Here is a 23769-nt window from a genome sequence, read left to right on the forward strand (position 1 = left end):
AATAATGCCGGAAAATGCGCTCATTCGCTCCTTCTCGCACATACTGAAGCATTCTAACACCTTTGTATGACTCGTGATTAAGGTAAAGCATTTATAAAATAATAATAATAATAATAAAAGTAGGAAATTATAATAGTAATGATAGTAATATTAATAATAATAATGATAATGTTGATAAAAATAGTATTCCTTTACATAGATAGTACTTATGTGTTTATGTAAATATTTATGTTATTATTGTATATATGTATGAATGTGTTGTACATGCATATGTGATATAAATAAATATCGAAATATACAACTATAGACTTAAATAAATATTATGTAAAATGTACTTTTAAAGTTTACACACATATTTATTTGCATGTATTTATGATATGATTTTAATCGTAAGAGATTTTAAAGAATTTGTTACTAAAGAGCAATACAGAACAATTTTACTATGTTTTTAATTCTTTTTGTTTTAACAATAATTAAAAGTTTGGCTTATATTTAGTTTTGTAGTAGGAAACTACGGCTCATGGCAATAATCTCGGGTTAAAACGACCCATGAATAATATCATGCCTGTTGGGTTATGACGGACAAAGTAAAGGAAGGGTTTGTCAAATCTTAATCTGGGAGCATCAGGCACCCGTGCTTGGCGTGGCCTCAAAGGCAACGGAAGTTCCAGGTATTTGGGATCTAACAAATCGTCGTAAAAGCCACGTCCTAAAACAGAATCTTGAACCAGTGAGCCAAAGTCAATAATTGCCTCTGAGGAGTCCTGCTCGTCATCATCTCGAGCATCGACATCCTTATTGCGCTTGCGTAATGGTGGTGCCGGATACATTTCTACGTGATGATGGTCGGCTATTTTCTCTTCGCCACACGTACTGAATGTATTTATTTGAATCATGTCAGATAGATAAATGTCACGATTTGATGAACCTGTTAAGCCACCCAAATCGGCGTAGTCGGATTTGAACAGACCCTTTAATCCCATTTTCTGAAGGCCTAATGTGGCATTTACGAATGATCGATGTGAAAATCTTGGCAGTTGTACTTCCATGCCGGGACGATCCATTAGGGAGGTGAGTAAATTACTCCAGGCATTCTTCGAAATAGCCGTTTCCATCAATTGCTTTTCAAGGCGGTCCAAGTTATCAGATGGCGATATAGAACTAAGATGTCCGGGCATTACGTAAATCATGCTAGTAGTGTCCTGTATCTGACCAAAGGCTACAACGGTGGCATCTAAATTGGGTTCATAGCCAGCAGTAAATCCACTCTTGAAAAGTACTGCTGGAATGGGAACGAGACGTCTTTGTCTGACTGTTGGATGTACCTGGAAGAATATCTCTCCATCCCGGTCTTGTGTGGAGCCATGTGAACAGTCGGTCTGGAAGAGATTTGCAGAGATCGTAGCCAGTGGACCATTTACCCAAACACTGTTAGTGCGCAAATACTCCAAGACTTTGCCCATTGTGTGGCGCTTCACTAAAAGGTTTGTACGTCTACGAATGATGTCGTTAACGACATGGAAATTGACTTCTTCAACGTGACCGGCATATAGTTGTTGGGTTTTTTCCTTGAAGAATTGCAAAATTTTACCATTTGCCCGATCACTAAAGATTTCGCGCACAAACGCTGTTGTCGCAATATCACTATCAATGGCCTTCTCTACAGAATCGGTGATATTTTTAAACACCAAATGAGGATTGAAGGTCACCATATCATCCAGCTTAAGAACATCGTTCATTTCACCGGATGTACTGCCACGAGCCCCTAGGAACACCATTGAAAGCATGGAAGTTAAAGCGAAAGGAGATATAACCAAACTTCTGGCAGAGCTAATTTTTTCTGAAGTAATTGATTTCCAATAACTGAAGGCCAATTCATTGCAGAGTTTGGCAAAGGCTAAAATATCTTCATCCAAGTTAGCTAAGGATGCTTCTAGACCCTTTGAATTACTAGGAGATGGGTCCAGTTTTACAGGTGGCCTTGTGGCTTGCGTAGAAGATATCATTAGGTTGCTCAGTTGTGGTGGTCTTTGCATGGGACGTTGTTGAGGAGTTGGTATGGTATAGGTTATAACTTTTGGTGGTAAATTTTCCTTTTGTTGTGTGTAAGAAGACTGTGAGGATTGCTTGTTGTAGAGTGGTTCCACTGGTTCTTGGTATAAAGCATATGCTGGTTGTTTGTTGAAGTAAGAGACTGGTTTAAGAGTATTCAAGCGACGTGTTGTTGTGACTTTTGGTTTGGGCGTGGTTGTTGTACTAGTTGTTGTTGTGAAACTGGTGGTTGTGGTACTTGATGCAAGGTTTGGAAGCTTGGGAACTTGATAGCCAATTTGATCATCTTCATCTTCTTCGTCGGCTTCCTCATATTGTTGACCATAATTTCCCATTGACATACTTGGTTGAGTTCCTGTGGGAACATCATTTTCAACTATAGAATATATAGGTTTTGGTGGTGCCAACATTGGTAAATCTTGCTCAAACCCAGGGGTCTTCTCAGACAGTGTACTCTGAATTGTTGTTTGGCTAATGGGTTGAGATTCAACATCCAATGATGGTACAGGCCTTTGAGTGGTTGTTGTTTCACCCAGTTTTATGTAAGGATCCTCATCAATGGATTCATCAGTTTCATCTTCTTCGGAGATCATTGAATTTAATTCAGCAGATGTTTCTTCGCTTACTTGATATACAGCAGTAGTAGTTTCTTCATTTTCTAAATTTGCCTCTGTTTTAAATGTAGTAGCTTGATCAGCGTCGGTTTCTTTTGGAGTTATAATTTGGGTAGAGGTTTCCAAGGAGTCTGTGTTTTCTTCTTGAATTTCCTCGCTTTGAGTTGAATATTCTGTTGCGCTTTCTGTTGTTATGAGATGCGATTCGGCATCTGTGACATGATTTTCGGGGTCCTCTGAGAATTCTGATTCACTATGCTCAGTGGATATTGAAGCAGCATCTATAGATGTTGTTGATTCAATGGGATTTGTTTGTTGTCCGATATGTGTGTATTCTTCTAAACCTTCAGTTGATTCAATTTTTACTGTAGCAGTTTCCATTTCGATTAAATCCATCTTCTCTTCACTTGTTTCGTTGGAAATTTCTGTGGTCACTTTGACATCTTCGTTCATATAATCATTTATTGTGGTGGTTTCAGATTTTAAATCAGTTTCAGTACTCACGCTAACATCATTTGCATCTGTACTTTCTGATAATTTGTTCTCTTGGCCAACTGAGTGTTCTTGTTTTTTAATGTTGCTTTGAGCTTCTTCTGTTGATGAAAAGGTTGTTTCTTCGGACACAGCGTTTATTAAGGTTGTTGTATCTACAGAGCTGTCAGCTTCAAATAATGGTTCTCTCTCATCTTCAAACTGTTGCTGTTGAGCATATATCTCTGAAAGTGAAGGAACAGGCACCTTAGATGTTGTAATTTGTTCATTAGATTCAGTAAGGATTTGCAAAGTTGTACCATCTTCTTCAGAAGCAACAGTGGAAGTATCATAACTTTCGCCTTCATTCTTTATGTCCAATTTTTCATTAGAACTTTCTTTGTTATATTCGTCGCTACTTTCGGTCAAATGATCATTAATTTCTGTTGATGTCTCAGAGATATCTGTTGTTATATTTTCTTCAAGTGTGTCCGAGGAGATACCTATCGTTGTGGATAATAAATGTTCTAAGTTGGTTGTATCCATATTTGTATTTATTTCGTCATGAGTGTGTGTTAAATAGCTTGGTGTTGTTTTTTCCATATAGTCAGTATTAAATTCTTCGTTTTGTGTTTCATTGAGAGTTGTTTCTTCAGGAACTAGAGTTGTAATGACATGTGTGGTAGATTCGTCACTTATATTTTCACTTTGATGATTCATAGATTGAATGCTCTCAAAACGTTCATAAATTGGTTTGTAATCTTGTTGGTAATTGGAAGAAATTGATGTTGGCTTTTGTGCTACTTCCTTAGAGGGCGTCATAAGGAAGGATAAATCAAGTTGAGCCTGATTTGAATAGCGATTGTCGTTAGAGTTAGTTTGTTGTGTTTTGGAATTATCGTTTGTGTTTGATATTTGTTTAATAACATCTGACATAAGGAAAGCAATTTCATCTTTAGTCTCGTTGGAACTCATCATGCTATAATCGGCCGCTACAGTGTTTGTACCATCGACCAATGTCGAAGCAACAGTAGCTGCTTGAGTTTGGAAATCTGACATGGTTATTTGCTCGGAAGGCTTGATAACTTCCATGTTAAGCTGAGGTTTAAGATCAGCTACCAATATAGGTCGACTGACGTCCTTTTCGTCATTGATCATTGTTTCTACTTTATGTGGCACAGATACAGGAAGTCTAGTTTCTATTTTTAGATGTTCTGTGTAGTTTTCTGTTGTCTGGTTATCATCTGTTGTATTTTCTTCGCCATTTGTAAAAGTTGACTGTTCGGATATAGTTGTTGATATCTGCCCATAAGCAGGTGTTTCATATTCCTGAATATCATCCTCGTCTTGTTTAACCATGGGATATTCTGTAGTTGTTGGTTCCATTTGTTTTTCGGTTAAAATATTCGTAGTTTCTGGAACTTCTGTGATAAAAGTTGATTCTTTGCTGACATCAGCAAATGGTGTATTGTTAGGTAGTTCAGTGGTCTCAATATCTTCATTTGTTTGCTTTTCTGTTGGAAGATGTGTAGTAATATCTTCTGGTATCATGGTAGATGCGTAATTTTGAGGACGTGTACTTATTTCTTCGTCCGATGTCTTGTTTTCATCGCGCATAGTTGTTTCGTCGGAACTGGATAAATCAGTAGTCGATTCAAAATTTAGTAATGTTGTAGCCAAAGTATTGCCTTCGTTTTGGGCATTTGAAGGTTTCAACGTCGTAGGTGGTCTGGGTTTCATAGCACTCTGTGTGGGAATCATATGTTTGTTGACCATTTCTTCTAGTTGATCTTCATTTTCAGCGCTATCATATTTGACAGGTTTCACTTCAGGTTTATTGGATACAATTGACATATCTTCCCTTATCTTTTCGGCCATTTGTTCGGGCTGCTTCAGTGATTGCATTATTTGATCAAAGGATTGTAAAGTATGTATATCCTGTTCGTAGGGCTTGGAACCGTGCTGTGTTAGAGCAAATGATGGCAGTGGTTGCTTTTTGTATTGATTAAAGCCAAAGTCCTCTGATTCGTCAGTTGATATACCATAAGAAGGTACCGGATATCCGGAGGTTCCAGATGTGGATGGTATGTTGGCGGAAGTAGCTAAATCAGGTTTGTTGGTTGTTGTAATTCTTGTAGTTAGAAGAGCTTCTCCGTAATTGTTTATTGTTTGTTGATATCCGGCGAAATCTTGCACTATTAAAGATACATCAATTGGACTGTTAGTAGTTGATGTTGCAGGGATAGGCGAAAATACTACGGTGGTCGATGGTTCCGGAATAGGAGTGGTCGTTGTTGTGGTCGTAGTAGTTGTTGAGGTAGTTGTGGTGGTAGTAATTGGTTTGTTTGGTTTAGGACGTGGTCTGTGATATGACACATGTTGGAATTTGTTGTGTGAAACTTCTTGGTGAGCGGAGCCCTCAGCGGCTAAATCAGATGACGTTGTAAGGTGTGGATATTTATTATGGGGTTGTATTGGTTTTGGTCTTTGTCTATGTGGCTTAGGAGAAGGTTTCCGTTTTTCGCCAGTCAAATGTGGTTTTTGTAGGGATCCGTCTGAGGTTGTGCTGGATGAGTGAATTGGATGGCGAGTTGGCTTCTTCTTCTTTTTCTTTGGCGCTTTAGTAGTTGAGGGCGCTACAGTAGTCGTAGTTGATGGGGTTGTAGTCGATGTGGTTGAAGCTGTTGTTGTAGGTGTTGGAGTTGTGGTGGTCGTTGTGGTTGTAGTACTGGGCACAGGAGTTGTAGTGGTGGTTGTCGTTGTGGTGGGAGCAGCAGTTGTAGTGGTGGTTGTCGTTGTAGTAGGAGCAGGAGTTGTGGTCGTAGTTGTCGTTGTTGTAGGTGCTGGAGTTGTAGTGGTAGGTGCAGGTGTCGTAGAGGTGGTTGATGTTGTAGTAGGTGATGGAGTTGTTGTTGTTGGTTTCCTCTTAATTTTTTGCTTATTTGTCTGTGGTCGTTTTGTAGTTGTATGACCACCATTTGGTTTCTTTATACGATGTGGTGGCAATGGCTTATGTTGCACAGACACTGGTTTCTTAGCCAGATTTTCATTAAGGACTACATCGTAATTTTCATTGATAGTTTCTGGTTTCTTTACAACTTCCTGATTGTTAATAAAGACACGTCGTGTGGAGGTTTCTATTTCAGGAAGTTTGTGGTAAATAGGTTGCATATGCAATTGTGAGAAACCATCATAGTTTTGCATAGTTGCCGCCAAATTTTGATACTGTTGCATGCCAGTATAAACTGATTCTTGAGAATCCAGTTCCTCCTGTATCACTTGAGGTGTAATTTCAGTAGTTGTGGTAGTTGGTTTTCGCTTTTGGGCTGGCTTTCGTTTGCTAGGCTTGGGCTTCTTAGTCGTTGTGGTGGTCGATTCTTTTGTTGAAGTTTCGATGATTTCTGTATCTGGAGTCATGACAATTTGTTGAGGTTTCTGTTGAGGAAATATGTCAACACCGCCAGTATTACCAAATATTGCTGGTAATATCATAGACCACGATGATGATACATCAGGCGTATCGAAGACTGGTAAGCTATCAGCGCTTGTATTCTTATTCGATTCGACTTCCTTGTTGAGCACACTTTGTACACTATTGACAATGTCCTGTACATTTTTCTCCGGATCACGATCTTCAATAGGGCCATGATGTATAATTGTTGGTCCTTCACCATCTCCATTTGCAACAATGCTTTGGATTTCTTCCATCGTCATAAGGCGTTTAACCAATTCACCATGTTCATCGAATGTATAGAATTCATAGCGATCCGGATTTAAAAGGTCAATAGGACTTGCAACTTGAAGTGATGGTTGAGGTTTTGGTACTTTTTGTCCCAATGCGTCTGTAAATTCAGGTTCATTTCCATTTAAAATCACCGACACAGAGGTTACAACACTGTAATGGAAAAATACAAGATACAATTGTTATTATGTAAGGAGTTTAATTTTTGTCCAGTTTCAATTTTATTTACATATGTGTAAATCTTTTATGTTTACCGAACAATACTTTGTCTTTCGAACATTTTATTAGCTGAGATATGTTTTCTGTCTTAATATTTTTAAATCTATGATTTTTACTTTTAACCAGGAAGAGATTCTTTTTCTCGCAAATCATGTACATATGCAGTATGGATAAAATCTCTGGATTTCATATTTTTTGTTCATAAATTACGCTTGAAACAGATTGAATTGATGCATGCATTAGTTAACAACAATCGTTTTCTATTGGATATGTGCACCGGTGTTTTGAAATTATATGTTGCATAGTCATGCAAGTAAATTTGAGGGTGAAAATTATTTTCCAGTTTACGAGTATTACTGTATAGAGGCATCATCACAACTACTTCTACACTACTCGGATGTTTAAGCAAAGTGCATTACGGGTATTGCAGTTGCATCATCGCACACTATTACCCAAGCAGACATGCATGAAGGTATATACAAAACGTACATACCACATACAACATACACACATATTTATACGAATAAATTCTAGCAAAAATAGAAATGCATATTTCTTTGCATACACATTTACATTAGGGTGGTTCTATTAAAAAAATATAGAGTGTGTATCCTGAAATTATTCTCTGATTTCTGTGAAAATTTAATATATTTTTTACATGAGTTGTCCGAAATTCCAAAAATATGAAAACTGGATTGTTACAAAGAAAATGTTATTTAATCTGTTAAAGTTAACACAGATTCAATAAAATATAATTTATCATGTTAATGATTTGCACTACTTTCTGATTCTCCCTTATTCTTGAACTACGATCCACAAGGCATCCGTACGTCAATTTCATCCTATAAAACCTGTCTTATCACGGTAATCCAGGTTAAATATTTAATTATACCGTATTCGATATTTTAGCAAAGGCTCCTCCTGTTTATACGATACCCCATAATAATTATATAAAGTAACTAGCTGAACCCGGTCCGCGTTGCTGGTCCTTACAATAATTCTGTTTTATATTGCATCTCGATTTGAATATACAGTGTCGGACAAAAAAAGCACGGACTCCCCCGACCTGACATCGCACCCGAAACACTGAGGTGGTCATTTGACAAAGTTGTAGCAGATATCTATAAGTACAGTGGCATGCCATTAAGAAAAAGAAACGGATGCATTTAAGGAAAATGGGATATTATATATATATCATCTTAAGGACAGGGGATATACGTTTCTTTTTTTTATTTACTCGGGAGCAAACCACATACAAAACATGAATTTTCAAAATGTAAGCCAGCAATAGTCAACGATTGGCCTTATGCTTTATCGTTGGAAATCTTTGGTATGCGTGAAATCATTACGTCTTTGCAAAATTGCACGTTCTCACAGCCAATCCGAATTTTTGTAGTTGGTTGTAAGACTTGTGAATATCTTGTCGACAAAAGTTCGGCGGGAACGAAATCTGATTTGTCGACGTTGTTTACTATATTAGTTGTACTTTCGGAAATTTTGTTTATCATCGGTTGATAATATAAAAGCACTTTTATAGTACAATGTTAACAGCGGCCTACTTGTTTTATCGAACGATATGAAAATTTGGTATGTACCGGACATGTTACACCAAATCATTCGCTTCAGAGTACACCACTGTGAATTCAAATTTTTAGAATGATGTTAAGCAACGAAATTAAAATTAGCATTGTTTGATCGTTGGGAATGAAAAAAAGCATTTATTTCTCGAATGAAAAAATAAGAACAATTTTTTGACAATTTTTTTTTTGGATTTTTTTTTTAACTTTTTTTTTATTTGCAAAATTTTGGCCACAATTACTGACCTTGAAATCATTAGCGGTATAGTGTAAAAATTTGATTTTACCACGCCCCTCCCCTGAAGATTCACTGAAAATTTGATAAAAATCGGTCCAGCCATATCTCCGGAACCACTATGCCGATTTCGTGCAAACTCCACATAAACCATCTACAGACCATCCCCAACGTATCCTGAACCCCAACGTACCGGGCTAAATTTTTAATTATACCGTATTCGATATTTTAGCAAAGGCTCCTCCTGTTTATACGATACCCCATAATAATTATATAAAGTAATAAAGAAACAAAGAAAATAATAATAATAAAAAGATATATTTTTTTTAAATCAAACTACCCTAATGTACTACAGATTTTATCTTCAATTATTAGCCATTGCACATGGATTCATATGAGTTGGTCTGTGTCATGTCTTATACAGTGATTGATTTATGCCATAAATGATATAAAAAGTGATTTAAATTCTTTCTTTATTTGGTTTTGTGAACATTTTTAGTAAATATTTTTTGTAGGATTCAAGAGATTATCGAAATGTATGTTTCTATTGCAGTGTTGCTAGAAATTTTAAATTAATCAAACGACCAATTGTATTGTTAGAAATTTACTTAAATTTTAATTTTCTTTGGGACTTTTTTTAACTTTTGTACTCTGCTAATTAAAAAATATCTTAAGTAATTGTGTGGTTTAATACATACACAAATGAAGAGTTAAAAGGTTGTAATAGATACAAAAAGTCCTTAAAAAATCAAATTTGTATGGATACATTTTTAAAGGATATTTTAAAATATGTTTGATATAGAAAGCAATTTCCTTAATGAATTCATTATACTTGTACAATCTATGCAACCATTTCATAATATCTTTTAGAACTGACCAATGAACTAAAAATAATTATATTAATTCGACAGATTTTCATTAACAGCATTTTTTGTACTGATGTATCAGTGTATCAGTGACTACCCAGCAGTTAAGGAATAGTCAATGTATCCCTTATAGGCAATAATTGGGATACACTAATGTCTGCTAACTTGGCTGACTCCAATTATATATTTTGGGTAATTTGACACGTATGTGCTCTTTTTAGTGCAGATAGAAGACAATTGGTTACTTTATACATCCCTGGTAATATATCGTGAAGACAATTGCCACTTATGTATCTTTAAGTAATCTAGAGTGTCACTATAAACGTTTTGTGGGTAAATCGTACAAACTGGTTTTATACAAATTGTGTTGAAATAATTCTCATACAGTTTATTTTTATTTTTTTTACTGATTATACTGATATCCCATGAAGTCACTTTTGTGTCTCCTAGTAACCTATAGTTAAGTCACTCTAAACATTTATTTTGTATTGGAGAGTTGTCGCAGTAAGGTTTGTTTACAAGCAATCCTTTATTATACTGTTTTTTAGCTGAATATTTTAAGTCAATTAGCTACCGTGCATGTTGAAATAACTTGTTAGGCAGCTAGTAAGGTAACTGAAGATATGTAACCAGTATGTGAATCCAATGCGTTGACTACTTTCGACCAGCTATCAGACAGTCTCACTCTAACCAATCTAGTCACGTAGCTATTGAAGTAACTAGTTCCCACCATAAATGATGGGTAAAATCACTAGTTCGGGACTGTCTCCTAGAACTGCTGGATACCTATGTGCATGTACACATGTGTGAGTATACATCACTGTGTTTATTAGTAAATTTTTGTAAAAGAGACCACAACTTAGGGAACTACTTATTTCCAAAAACGTTATTAGCTATATTACAAAATCTCAGTAAAATAATACAATATAACATTCGATAGCGAGTTAAAATTATATAATTTTTCTAGTTTAAGATTATGGCATTCGATGTCGAGCAATAAATTTAGTACATTTTACTATAATTTCGATACGATAGATAATTCGATCACGAATGCGGTAATTCGGTACAATTTTTTTTATTTCATTAAAAATTTGTCAAATGGTCAAATAAATATAAATACTCGGTGTCCATAAAATCATAGCCCAAAAATATAATACAAACATGAATGTTATTAATTTAATTATTTTAAAAGTCAAATATATTTTATAACTGAAAATAAATTGTAATTTCTAAGACTTGGATTTGGGGACGAGCTATTACCGCTTTCAGAATCGTGCATTAAAAGAAACCCAAAAAAAGCTATAAAGGCTTAAAAATAGCAATAAAAGGAAGAAAGAAAATGCGATGTTGTAATAACTTCGTTTGTATGGATGTTGGAAGGAGCACAAAAACAAAAACCCTTTAACCTGAAAACGAACATTAAATGTTGTTAATTGTATAAAAGTGAGTTTTGAGCATAAAAAGGGCTTTGACTGGACAAACATTGCATTGTATGAAAAGGGACGTTGTTTACAACGAAATCAATTTAATTAAAAATAATGTGCAAAATAAAAACCATACAGAAGCTACAGATACATACATACATATATATTCCTTTAATATCTTAAGTAGCTACAGCATAAATAATTTCCATTTAATGCTAATTATGAAAATTGTTGAAAATCTACACCGCAAGACTATTTATTACCAACATTACATTGGCCAATAAAATTACATAAAAAGGATTTTTACTTTTGTTACCATTCAGTTGAGGCTATAAATTCGTAATTTATTTTAGAATCTTATTTTTTTTATAATAATAGGTATTTTTTTCATAAAGAAACACTTTTCTCAAAAAGCTATATCAAAGACAAGTTTTGTTGTATCTGAAGCTTCCCAGCAGTCAAGCAAGTAGTCAATGTATCCCTTAAAGTCAGTAATTGTCACAAATGTCTTATCACTTGGATCACTTAAGTGTCTCTAAGTAATCTGGAGTAATTTTAAACGTTTTGTAAGTAATTCGTATAAACTGGTTTTGATATAATTCTCATACAGTTTATTCTTATTTTTGCTTAAGTATACTGATATTTCATGTAACATAGCATGAAGTCAACAGTCACTTTAGTGTCTCTTAGTAACATGGACTTTAGAAAGTAGTTATTTTACCCACCAGAAGCAATCTATTGGAGTAAGGTTTATTTACAATCCTTTATTAGACTGTTTATGATATGTCTTTTTAGCTGAATATTTCAAGTCAATTAGCTACCGTACATGTTGAAATAACGGGTTAGGTAGCTAGTAAAGTAACTGACGATATGTATCCAGTATGTGAATCCAATGCGTTGACTACTTTCGACCAGCTATCAATTGACCCCCTGCTTAGGACATGCACGTGTTAAAATAACTAGTTATGTAACTAGTTGTCAACCTAAATTGTGGGTAAAATCACTAGTTCGGGACTGTCTGTCAGAGTTTAGGGAAATTTGAATTTAACAAGGAGTCAATGTTTCAAACTAATTAAAACGATACCAAGCCAACCAAATCTTTTAAGGGCTCTCAAACTTGAGGCCAACACTTTAACGAAGATTTCGGAATTCTAATAACTACCTGAGTCGCATGTATCACTATTCGTGCTGACAATTTTACATCGTCGCAATCCACACATATACTATTTTTGCAGTTTTCAAACGCAATCAATGTTGTATTGAAGATGTTTTGTTAAATTTATAAATACAAAGACTGGTGAAATCAAATCAATACGAGCATTTTGTAAAACGAAAGTTCTGTTCAGGTTTATTTCATATCGGTTACTATCGGTTCATATTCAATACTAGGGTGCTCCTTATTTTGCAAGTTTTGGATTTTCGATGCTCTTATCTAAAAACCAAATGCTGGCAATTTGAACTAAATTGTATAAAGTTTAGAGTTTGGACATTTCATTTGGAGTTTATAGTTTTTGGTCAAAATAGCAATATTTTCAACAAAAAAAAAATGCCAATTAAAAATGTTTTTTGTTTAAATAAAAAATATAAATAATCTCTGACATCGATAAACCATTATAAGCTGATACCAAACAAAATATATAAAATAAATTTCTTTTATATCTCAAATCCCAAATTTTACATTTTCGAAATTAGTTTTGAGCGAAATTTAAAAAACTTTTGCTTGATTCTAATAAAAGCTAAATAAGGATTAGAAATTAAAAGTTTAACAGTTCTACCTATTAGGGGTTAGCGTGGGACCGATTTGAGAAAATTAATTTTTTGTAGGAAATTTGTTAAAATTTTAAATTTCTTACCCATTCATTGTTAATCCTTTTTAGGGGTCAAAACCGTCCAATACAGTAAAGTTAGACCTCTACATTAATAATACTATTCAAAGCAATTTCCATTAATATTGTAAAATTATTGAGAAATAATTTGAAAACTATTTTTGAGTAAATTTTTGTTCACATGATATATATTTTCGTGCTTCAAAATTTTAGATTCTAAAAAAAATAATGTAAATGGTGTTTAATGAAATCCGAAATTAAATATTCGAAAATAGGTTTCGAAACGTACATATTTTTAAGAAAGAATGATCAAAAACTAAATTTCCCCGACATTCGCCAATTTCAAATCAGTCCTCTCGCTAACCCATAATAGGAACGAACAATCGTTTAAATTTGCATTTTTAATCCTCATTAGTATTTATTACAATTGAAAATTATTTTATTTTTTAAATTCGTCAAAGCAAATTTTTGGAAAATATTTTCATGTTTTATTTCTATTAAGGTATAATTGGTTGTCGGCATCAGAAAACTTTTATAGTTAAACATCTACTGGCAAATAAAATAGAAAATTATTTTTAATTAAGTAGACTCAATTTTTGGAAAAATATTGCTGCTTTGACTCAAAACTTGCACTTCAAATAAAATGAGCAACCTCCAATCGTTATCCGATTTTGTTTACATTTTTAGCATTTTTTGTGAATTTTAGACCTTAAGGTGCAGCCTAGTACACACTTACAAAAAGCAACATCCACGCTTAAATTGACATACATACACTCATTGATGTTGAGAATTTCCTGATACGATAATTTACTTACCTTGAACCAATAATTTTCTTCGACAAGTCATCATCATCCTTTTCGGAATTGTTGTTAGAATAAGTATTTGTATGGCCTGTGTATGATGTTCCTGCTGCGGCTGATGTTTCCGATGGTGAGGTTGCACTGGCCAACTTAACTGCATTGACAACCTTGTTAGCTTCCGGTTCAATGTGCGTTGGTACTTCGGCCTTATAAACATAGGCTGCCTGTAAAGATGGTTTTGTTGACGTTGCGGATATTGCATCTGATGACGATGTTGTTGTGGATGATGACGATGATGATGATGCTGAGGCACCAGATGATGTTGTGGTTGATGTTGAACTTGTTTTCGATGTTGTAAAGTAAGTTAAATTAGGGTTTTGATCTGGATATTTCAGTTGTTGTTGCTTCTTTTGTTCTTGTTGATTTTGAAGTTGGCCATGTTGCTGGATTTGAGCATAATGGAGGTTGAATTGTGGAATTATGTAGCCGCCACCATCATCATCGTTGCCACCACTATCGTTGACCGCAGGTGGTTCATCGGAATAAGTAGGTGGATAGGCGTACGTAACGTTAGAACATAATACAACAACAACTCCAAACGTAGCTAATGCTACAACAAAATTATTCGAGCACATTGTTGCTGCTGCTATTGTTTTTATTTTTACTCTTATTTTTGTTGATATTTTGCTATTTAAATTCTTAAGTAACTGCTGACTGACCCTTTCTATCTATTGTTTACTTTTCTCTGCTCTTCGTTTATTTTCTTTTTTTTGTTCCTCAATCCTTTCTGTTATTATTCCTTTGGAAGCTTTTCGAAAATTTTCCTCAATACATTAAGAAGTACTGGAAATTCTGGATTTGAAATGTTGTTTTTGTTGTCCGCAGGCTTGTTTCTTGACGTGGCTGGCAATTTCTTCGATTAAATGTTGTTCTATTTATTTATTTACTTTGTTGTTTTTCTTCGCTGCCTGCTTCTAAGCTCTTAGCAACTTGTTTGTCGTGTTAAGTGTTTTCTTTTATTCCTTTGATGGTTTTATTATATAAGTGGTTGTTTTTTGTTTTACTTTATTTTGGGTTGGTTCGAGTTATGGACCCTTTCTTTGTGCTCCAAGTAAATTTGAGTGCACAATACCGTGTGAAGAGGTCCTTCTTTAATATCTAAAAATAAATAAATAATAATACAAAAACATAAGTAAGACAATGCAAAGGGAAATTTTTAATAATTAATACGTTTATTCTTCCATTGAAAATATGATGAAGAGGGAATGATAAAGGTCAGTTTAGTAAAATCACAATACAAGTAAATACTTAATTTTCGAAAAAAAATAAATGTATATAAAATATATATGTCTCCTTGTATGTTCGTTTATAATGATTATTATTAAGTCTTTTTAAGTATATACTCATACAAGGGAAAACATCCGTTGTGTTTTTGAGGTCCTTAGGTGACTAAGCATCTCACATTGATCAAATCGTTATAAAACTAATTGATTTTTTTTTTGTTAAACGTTTCAAATGCTTAATAAATCAAGTACAAATTGGTCCTTATACCTGTTTTTCAATTAGGAAAATGTGTAAATCTGAGGATATACAAGATTTTTTTAATTTTCAAGCATTTGTCATGTTCAGACAAACAAAAAATAGTTCTTTAAATTTAAAACACTCTGGACAGTGGGACGTATCATAAAATAAATGGTAACAATTAAAGTTCCCCCAATAGCGTTCTATGAAAGAGAGGTCGAATTGGATCCGATAGACTGTTTCAAGAATGTGTATTATTTACAGATAAAGACAGGCACAATAGATGGCGTCTTCATGTAGAAAAGTCATCCCAATAATTATAGCATCTTCTGGGCTGATAGCGCGACTGTCTGGAAAGCCTCGGAATTTATAACTTTAAATACAGGAGTAGATTTGACCTCTAAGTGCTACTGAGCTGTTTTTGATTTAATTTTAATTTTTATTATGCTATTCTTGTATAAATAAAAAAATATAAAATATAGATACATTTTTCGCCAACAAAATGATAAAAAATATAGTATTTAAAAATTAAAATTTGTATAATATACGAATAAATCGAAATGATTTGAATCCACTTCCTGTAAAAATTATTAAATTCAAATTAAATTCAAATATTTTGTAAACTAAAAGAGACAAATTATAGGTGTAACTAAACATTTTATAGACCTTAAATATTAGATTACATATCGCACTCGTTCAACAATACTGTATTAACCCAAAATTTTAAAATTTTCAGTAGAGGGCAAAAACTCTTTGTGATTACAATTTAAGAGAATTTGAAAATCCGAATACATCATAGTAAACAAATTCCATTTACAAATATTTATTTAAAATTTTTGCAATTGTCACAAAAAAATAAATTTTTTGAGTTACTACCATTTTTCTGGAACTTCTCGATAATTTGTTTGTATTATTTTATCAACAAAATAGTATCAACTCAAAATACAACCAAATTTAAATACAACAGTTTGATTATTTTTAACTTGAATAAATAAATGCTCAATTCAAAATAATACATTTTTTTTATGAAAATATAAGATGTATTTCTATTTAATTCTTTGTATTAACTCAAAATAATACATTTTTGTTGATACAAGGTAGTCACTAATTATCTCTAAAATGGTCTCAAATGTGGTTTTCAAGATGAAAGAGTAATCGGAATACTTTGAAATTTTTACATTAGATAGATATTGATGTTGTTAGTTGATTTCTTGCAAAAAGTGAACTTTTAAAAATTTTGAGTTAATACAGTATTGTTGAACGAGTGCGATATGTTGTATAATCTGTCAGATCGGATATGAAACTGAAAATTAGGATCGTTTTTTATTTTACAACCTCCTAGATATTCAATATTTCCACAATATTATATTTATAACCAGTTATTTTGCTATCGTCTCCACTGTGGAGTGCGTTAACTATGGTGGAATTCCTCCATTTATGTTACAGCATCTTCGGTCATACTGATTGACGTTTTGCTGAAATATTTTTAGCTTAAAATAACAAAAAACAGATTTCATTTTCATTTACGAGATTTTGTAATTTTTGTATTTCATTCTTATTTATTCCTTATTTTCTATGGGATGATTTGGAAACCTTGAGTACGGGGGTGACCTTAAGCTATAAATTGTTGACTTTGCCTAAATTACCACAAACAGCAACAACTAAAACAAACAACAGCGGCAACAATAACTTTAATGCAAATTGATTTGTTAATTTGACAAAATTTCAATTAATTTTTTTTTTGTTCATGCTCAAAACTTGTTGTTGTTTATTCTTTCTCTTTCTATTTTCTTGAATTGTGTCCTTTTCCTTTGCAGTGCATTACTGGTTGGCTAGTAGCGTTGTCAACTCAGTGCTTTTAGCAATGTTTTTAGTGATTTTTAAAAAATATTGATTCAGTGCTCGGCGTGTTTATACCCTACACCACCATAGTGGGGATGAAACTGGCTGAAATTTGTCCATTATTTCACATAGCCCCCATACAAATGTACTTCCGAAATTGGACTTTATCGGTCATAAATGTTTAATTTATACATGTATCTACACAAAATTCGCTCCAAATAAATTTTATATATACAAAATTCATGTCACCAAAACTAAACTAAATTTATAAAATAAATAATTATTCCATATGACAGCAATTATTTTTAGGGACTAGTGCTAACTAAAACGAATAATAAATTAATTAGTAGTTTTATTAAAAAAATGCATTTTTTTGTTTGTGAAATAATTGATGATAAATTACACAGATTACACAGGTATAATCAGCTGGCAGTAGAAAACAAACAAAAGAAAATGTCAAAATGGTTGTGGTTTTGAAATAAGGACAAATATATATCACACCCGTTACATATTGAAAATTATATTTTTTCTCTCGCTCTGCTACCACAACCATTGAAAAGTGGATGTAGAACGTCAAAATAACCATACGGTTCGATATTACTTTTTTGAGAACTGTCATTTGTTTCATATCTGTAATAATCTGTGATAAATATTTGTTAATTTTAAAATAAACTTGTTAGTTCTACAATGCGTAGGACATATTTTTGTAAGCAGTTTGATTATTTCTCATGAAAATTGTACTTTGGCATACAATTTTCCATTTAACAATGTAGTATTTATTTTTGGAGCTTTTTTACGAAAAATATGGGTTTGTTTCTTTGAGTTTAGTGCTTTTTGAAATTAAAAAGTTGACTATGCTGATGGCTACGTACATACGTAAATATGCGTGAGCCGGTGATTGTGTGTAAATATTTTTTGTACTTGCTGTAACCCAGCAGTTCTAGGAGACAGTCCCGAACAAGTGATTGTACCCATCATTTAGGGACTGTCTAATCATTCTGGTCCAAAGTAGTCAACGCATTGAATTCACATACTAGTTAAATAGCGTCAGGTACCTTACTAGCTACCTAACTAGTAACTTGATCAGATAAATAATTAGTTATTTTAACATGTACGTTTCAAGTGACTACACTTTAAAAATACACTGTATGAGAATTATATCAACACAAATTATATAATATCAAATTACTTAGAGACAATTGTCTTCACGCTAGATTACCTGGGATGCATAAAGTAAACTACAAAGAGCCCATACATGCCGAATGACCTAAAATTTATAAATTGGAGTCAGCCAAGTGATTAGTGATAATTACTGTCTATAAGGGATACATTGACTACTTGCTTAACTGCTGGGAACTTTTGTAAATTAATAAATTGTATAATAGAACTTGCGCATAATGAATATTTAAACAAACAATTGAGTTTGTACGTATGTATGTATATATAAATGTAGGCAAGTAGTCGTGTCAATACCTTGAGGCATAAATTGGATGTTTGTTGACAGTTTTTGAAATTTTCTGATACGATACGTTTGAATTCAGCATGTTGTTTATTTTAGAATCAACTTAAATTGATTAAGAGGAAAAGTTTTGCGACTTTATTGTTATTTTTGCTTTTAGAATTAAATGAAATTTAGTGTTACTTTATTTCATAAACAACTAATTGATATTTGTTAACTAGAGATTAGGTTTATAAGTTGTACGAGAACGAGACATTTTTTTCAGAATTTCGGGGTTGGTTTAAGATTCCTATGCGGAAAGTCGGAATTAAGTCTAAAACAGAGTGAGATCAAAGCACAAATTTATGCCAAAATATATATAAAGAGCAAAGACTTTTAAGTAAATGATGGCAATCATTCAAATTAAGTATTTAATGTTTGCATCTTCTAATGTTCCAAAAAATGCATTTGTCTTGCCAGTACTCGTATCCTAGTAATGTGCATATGTAAGTGTGTTTTCATGTAATGTTTAAACATTCAACAAAGTTTTGCTGTTGATTTCGATGTTGTTGCATGCGCTAATGCGCTCATAATTATACTAATAATACCTTCAAATAAATACATACTTAAATTTAAATACCATTGAAGTTTGGTTTGGATAGATGGATGTTTGTTTGTTTGTTTGTTGGTGTACGTGAGTATTAGGTTGTTTGGCTGTCTGGTTGGTATTCATTGTAAAGAGTTGTGATCACTTTCATAAATGCACAAAATATGTTTATAAGTGGCTCCTTAGAGGCTTAGAATATATGTATGTTCGTTCTAGTTATTATACTACATACATACATACATATATTTATGGAAATATTCATGCATGTGGGTGTCTGAATACTTACACCAAACAAAATTCTAATAAATACACAGTTATATTCAAATATATAATAAGGAGTGAGATCGAAAAAATATTAACATACATAAATGTTAATAAAAAATAAAGCTCTAAACCTGCAGATAGTCCATTTACGTTTAAAATCTACCACACTTTTGGAAACTTTTTTATGCCCTTCAATTCTCTTATAACAAGAGTAAAATGGCCTTAGCTCCAGGCAGATTGGAGGATTTGCCTCTCTTGGTACAAATACCACATTATTGTTCTTGTACCACATAAGACCTTGCTTACCTTAGTGACATAATGCCAAATCAGGCCAAAAATGAGTGGACACATTAAGAAGTCTAATGAATGGAAGCATCGACTTTTGTAAATAATGTTTTCTTTGTAATAAATGTTTGGCTTCTTTTGCCAAATTTTTGGGAAAATTTTCTGCTTTTGTGTTCTAAATATTTCTACAATATTCCCTCGAGCATCAGCAACATAAAAATCTGCGAAAAATGTTCCAGAACATACATTTCTCATACATTATGCAGCTGGCTTCAATTTCCGGGCTGTGTCTTTGGGCTCTACATTTTTAGCAGAGTTCTTGTCAGGAACTTTTTAAGCCTTGTATGTTTTTAAACCTGCACTTTTCGTCCGAGTACTGAGCTAACAGGATGTTAATTGGTTTTAGAAACATCATGTGGACTATTCCTTCTACCTGAACCAGGTTTCTATCAACGGACAAGTTCTCCCAGTATGGTGCTATCGTATTTAAATTCCCATAGAATATCCATTAAAAATTTAGCACAACTTATTTTTTGTTCATTGAGTTAATAAATTAAAAAGGAATGTTTCCGTTTAAGTTAAAAATTAATGTAAGTTTTGAGTTATTTTACAAAGAAATTAATGTTTTAACTTTTTTAAAATAACCACATATAATGTTAATATCTATATATATAAAAGAAGTGAAAGTATATATAAAAGAAGAATTCGGACTGGTCTCCGGCCAAACAAGAAGAATATCCAAAAAAAATTATGAAGAAAATTATTTTTCACATACATTTTGTATATAGTTTTTTAACGATGGTCTTCGATGGCGGTTTTGGTCTTCAAGCTCCTGACCCCAATGATGAAATCACGCACTATCAAGTTGGTCGATACGTAAGCTCCAATGAGGCGATTTGGCGTATATTCTCATTTCGCATTCACGAACGGTCAACGAGATTATTTCTCTGCAACAAATGCTGATCAACGTGCTCAAAACCCACCAGCGACATCATTGACCGACCAGTTTCTTCACGATTTTTCAAAGTGATGCATTTGCTCGTACGTTACTTTACTCTGAGATTACACTTGAAATGCTTCAAAATCCTAATTCTTTCATTTTATGTTGATATCTAAGATTCTGTGTTTCCTACAGAAACTACACATTTTAGCTATTAATATTTTGTATTAAAGTTGGTAATTCATTAAATAAGAAATGGATTCATATTTAAATGTACACACAGAAAAAAAAAACACATTTTAAATTTATTTTACTCGGATTTAGCCAGAAACGTACTTACAAATTTAAGTACTTATAGCAAATATTTATTAATTTTATTATTATTTTGAACTCTGACAAATTTAAGGCTTAGTATGGTCCATTCCATAAATTTTAATATTTAACTATTCGTTTCTAAAAAAAATAATTTTTGTAGAAAATTATTTTTTTTTTTAAATATATTATGAAATATTGGACCTTTTTCCAATTCGAATGCAAAATAGTAATCGCAATTTAGCTATTTAGTTGTGATAAAAACTAATGGAATCAAATATGTATTAAATACAGATCAGGAATTAAAATAAAATTAGTTATTTCTTCGTGAATGACTATGACAAATTGTAGTTAATGATGTTGATCAAATTTTACAGAGTGTATTCTTTAGCAGTACATGTTCCATATTTGCTGGTAAACCGCCTTAACCACAAATTAACGATTTTTGAACTGAATGCTGTCAAATATTTTCGGAACAAAACTATGAACGCCATAATACGAAAACATGTCTTCATAGAATATTAATTTTAAATTAGTTAGAGAATTATTGAAAATATTATAGTGAATTTTCCCATAAATATTCATTTGAATTTGTATTTGTATTTTTTTATTGGAGTTATGACAGTCTTTACACAAATTAACGATATACACAATGATTTGGCTGTTCTTAAATCGAAAAGTATGCGAGTGTGTTTGATGTTGGTGGATGTGTGTTTGAATACATGTAGTACCCTAATGTAAACCTAAAACCTAAAAGTATGCAATATTACGCCTCTCTAATGGAAGTATTTTGCAAGATGTTACGGTACTTACTGCATACAACTAACGCACACATACGTATGTACATCGTGCATACAGCAATGACTGTACAAGAAAAGGAACAACAAGTTTTTTCGCTCTATATGCTAAAATTGGTTTTTAACTAAACGTTAGTATTTTGAACATAAGACAGTTTTAGTAAGTACTCGGGGTATTTTAGTTAAAGTGCTACAAGAACTATAGTTGTAAAGTGTTATTCCACATTTTCTTTTTTTTTTTTCATAAAACAGTCGTATACATAATGTCAGTATAAGAATATTCCGAAACATGGTAGTAGTGTGTGATTTTAAATCAATAGGACAGGAAATGAATTCAATGCAATGGAATACAGTCAAAAATAAATATGTGTACATACATATTTGTCCATTTTCACAAACTTAACAGCAGACAGAAACAAATTTTTAAAATCCTTTTTTTATATTTAATTCTGTTAATGCAGTTTTTAGAAAAAGTGCGTTGGCGATTTATGAGTCCTGCGGAGTTTTAACCGTAACCGACCATTATTCTTCGTATTTTGTTTTACAACCAATTACAGCAAATAAATTAAAAATTTAGAACTTATAATTACATCATAATTTGGATGGAAAAAGCAGACTTAACATTACATAACATGATTTTACAAAATTCGCCTAATTTGCTAATTAATCTATCATTAATTAATTTTGCAAAAGAGGATATTTTGAAGAAATTTACTTTTTATGAAACTAGTAATAGTATATGAGAAATACTTGGATCTAAGATTTAGGAAAATATAATAAATCTATTCATAATTCATTATCGTTTTAACTCCGTTATTTGATTTCAAAAAATGTTATTTGCATACCACAAAAAAATAATAGAAAACGCGAAATAATTGTAAATAGTATTTAAACAAACTTTGTTTTTTTTTACATATTTTAACTTTTTTTATAAAACATCTCAATTTTCATAAAAAAGTGGACTTGGCAAGTTTGCATACTAAGCTAACGATATGTATGTATGTATTAAGATATTAAACAATACGCATGATAACTGTAAAGCAAAAAATACTTTAGACAATCCATAATAATTTCATTTCATTCAGTTTGTAAAATTTTTTTTCTTGAATTTTCGTATAAACGAATGAAGGCTTTTAATCCTTGGTCTATCAGCTCAACATGGAAACTAAATAGAACAATAGGCTTTAGTAACAAATAGTTCCGGTTGTTATTGTTGTAAGTATTGACAACACAAAAATAAAGCGTTTGTGTATAGGGACGTATCAGAGCCAAAAAAATAGCAAGGCTATTACTAGTTATACAGCAGAATTGCAAATGTTTTTACTTGAGTTTTGTTATCATCTAGTGAATTTAATATTTCACTTTTAATATGACCAAACTGCAGCGAAAAATAAACTGTATGGTCGGTCACAGAATATCAAATACATTTATGAAATAACTGTTTGTTCAAATAGAGCAAAAACAAAAAATTATTTGCTCAGAATGGCGCACAAATGAAAGGAGATATTTTTTTCTTAACTACAAATACATATTCAATATATAGAATTTTAAATCACAAAAAATATTTTCGACATAAATATTATAATTTGATTTCAGTTATAAATAATTTCTTAAAAAGTATCAGCCTAACCACAAAAGCCTTAAAGTCGATTTTAAATCCATAAAGGTGACTATTATTTTGAATTTCGTACCATAAAACATTTTTGTTAAGGAAATTTAAAGATATTTAAGGGAAAATGCATGGTGATGATAATAAAAAAAACATATGGAAAAATCGTACGTTCACGACCGGTACTTAAGAAATTAAACAAAAACCAATAGAGATATTTTATTGTGTAAATACCTTATAGGGACCTACATTAATACACTTTTAAAATAAATTATTCGCCTTTAAATATTAAATTTTTTCAGCCAAAGTTGACTTCTATTTTGCGTGC

General features: G+C 32.4%; 1 protein-coding gene and 1 long non-coding RNA gene across 2 annotated transcripts in view; both read right to left on the reverse strand.

Annotated features, from left to right (window-relative positions):
* Positions 1 to 368: 368 nt before the first annotated feature.
* LOC135961268 (mucin-2) lies at positions 369 to 14477 on the reverse strand. The gene is made up of 3 exons (XM_065512766.1): positions 14245 to 14477; positions 13842 to 14151; positions 369 to 7032 (listed from the first exon to the last, which is right to left on the reverse strand). Exons 1-3 carry the CDS (start codon positions 14459 to 14461, stop codon positions 519 to 521), a joined length of 7041 nt encoding a protein of 2346 aa, XP_065368838.1. The 5' UTR covers positions 14462 to 14477; the 3' UTR covers positions 369 to 518.
* A 283-nt stretch (positions 14478 to 14760) lies between these two features.
* The window catches only part of LOC135962249 (uncharacterized), a 49330-nt gene continuing 40321 nt past the window's right edge, over positions 14761 to 23769 (reverse strand). Inside the window, exon 2 of the long non-coding RNA XR_010576632.1 lies at positions 14761 to 14984. This is a non-coding gene — a long non-coding RNA (uncharacterized LOC135962249). The remainder of the gene's footprint in view (positions 14985 to 23769) is intronic.

Source organism: Calliphora vicina, chromosome 5 (genome assembly GCF_958450345.1).
Source record: "Calliphora vicina chromosome 5, idCalVici1.1, whole genome shotgun sequence".
Taxonomy (NCBI): domain Eukaryota; kingdom Metazoa; phylum Arthropoda; class Insecta; order Diptera; family Calliphoridae; genus Calliphora; species Calliphora vicina.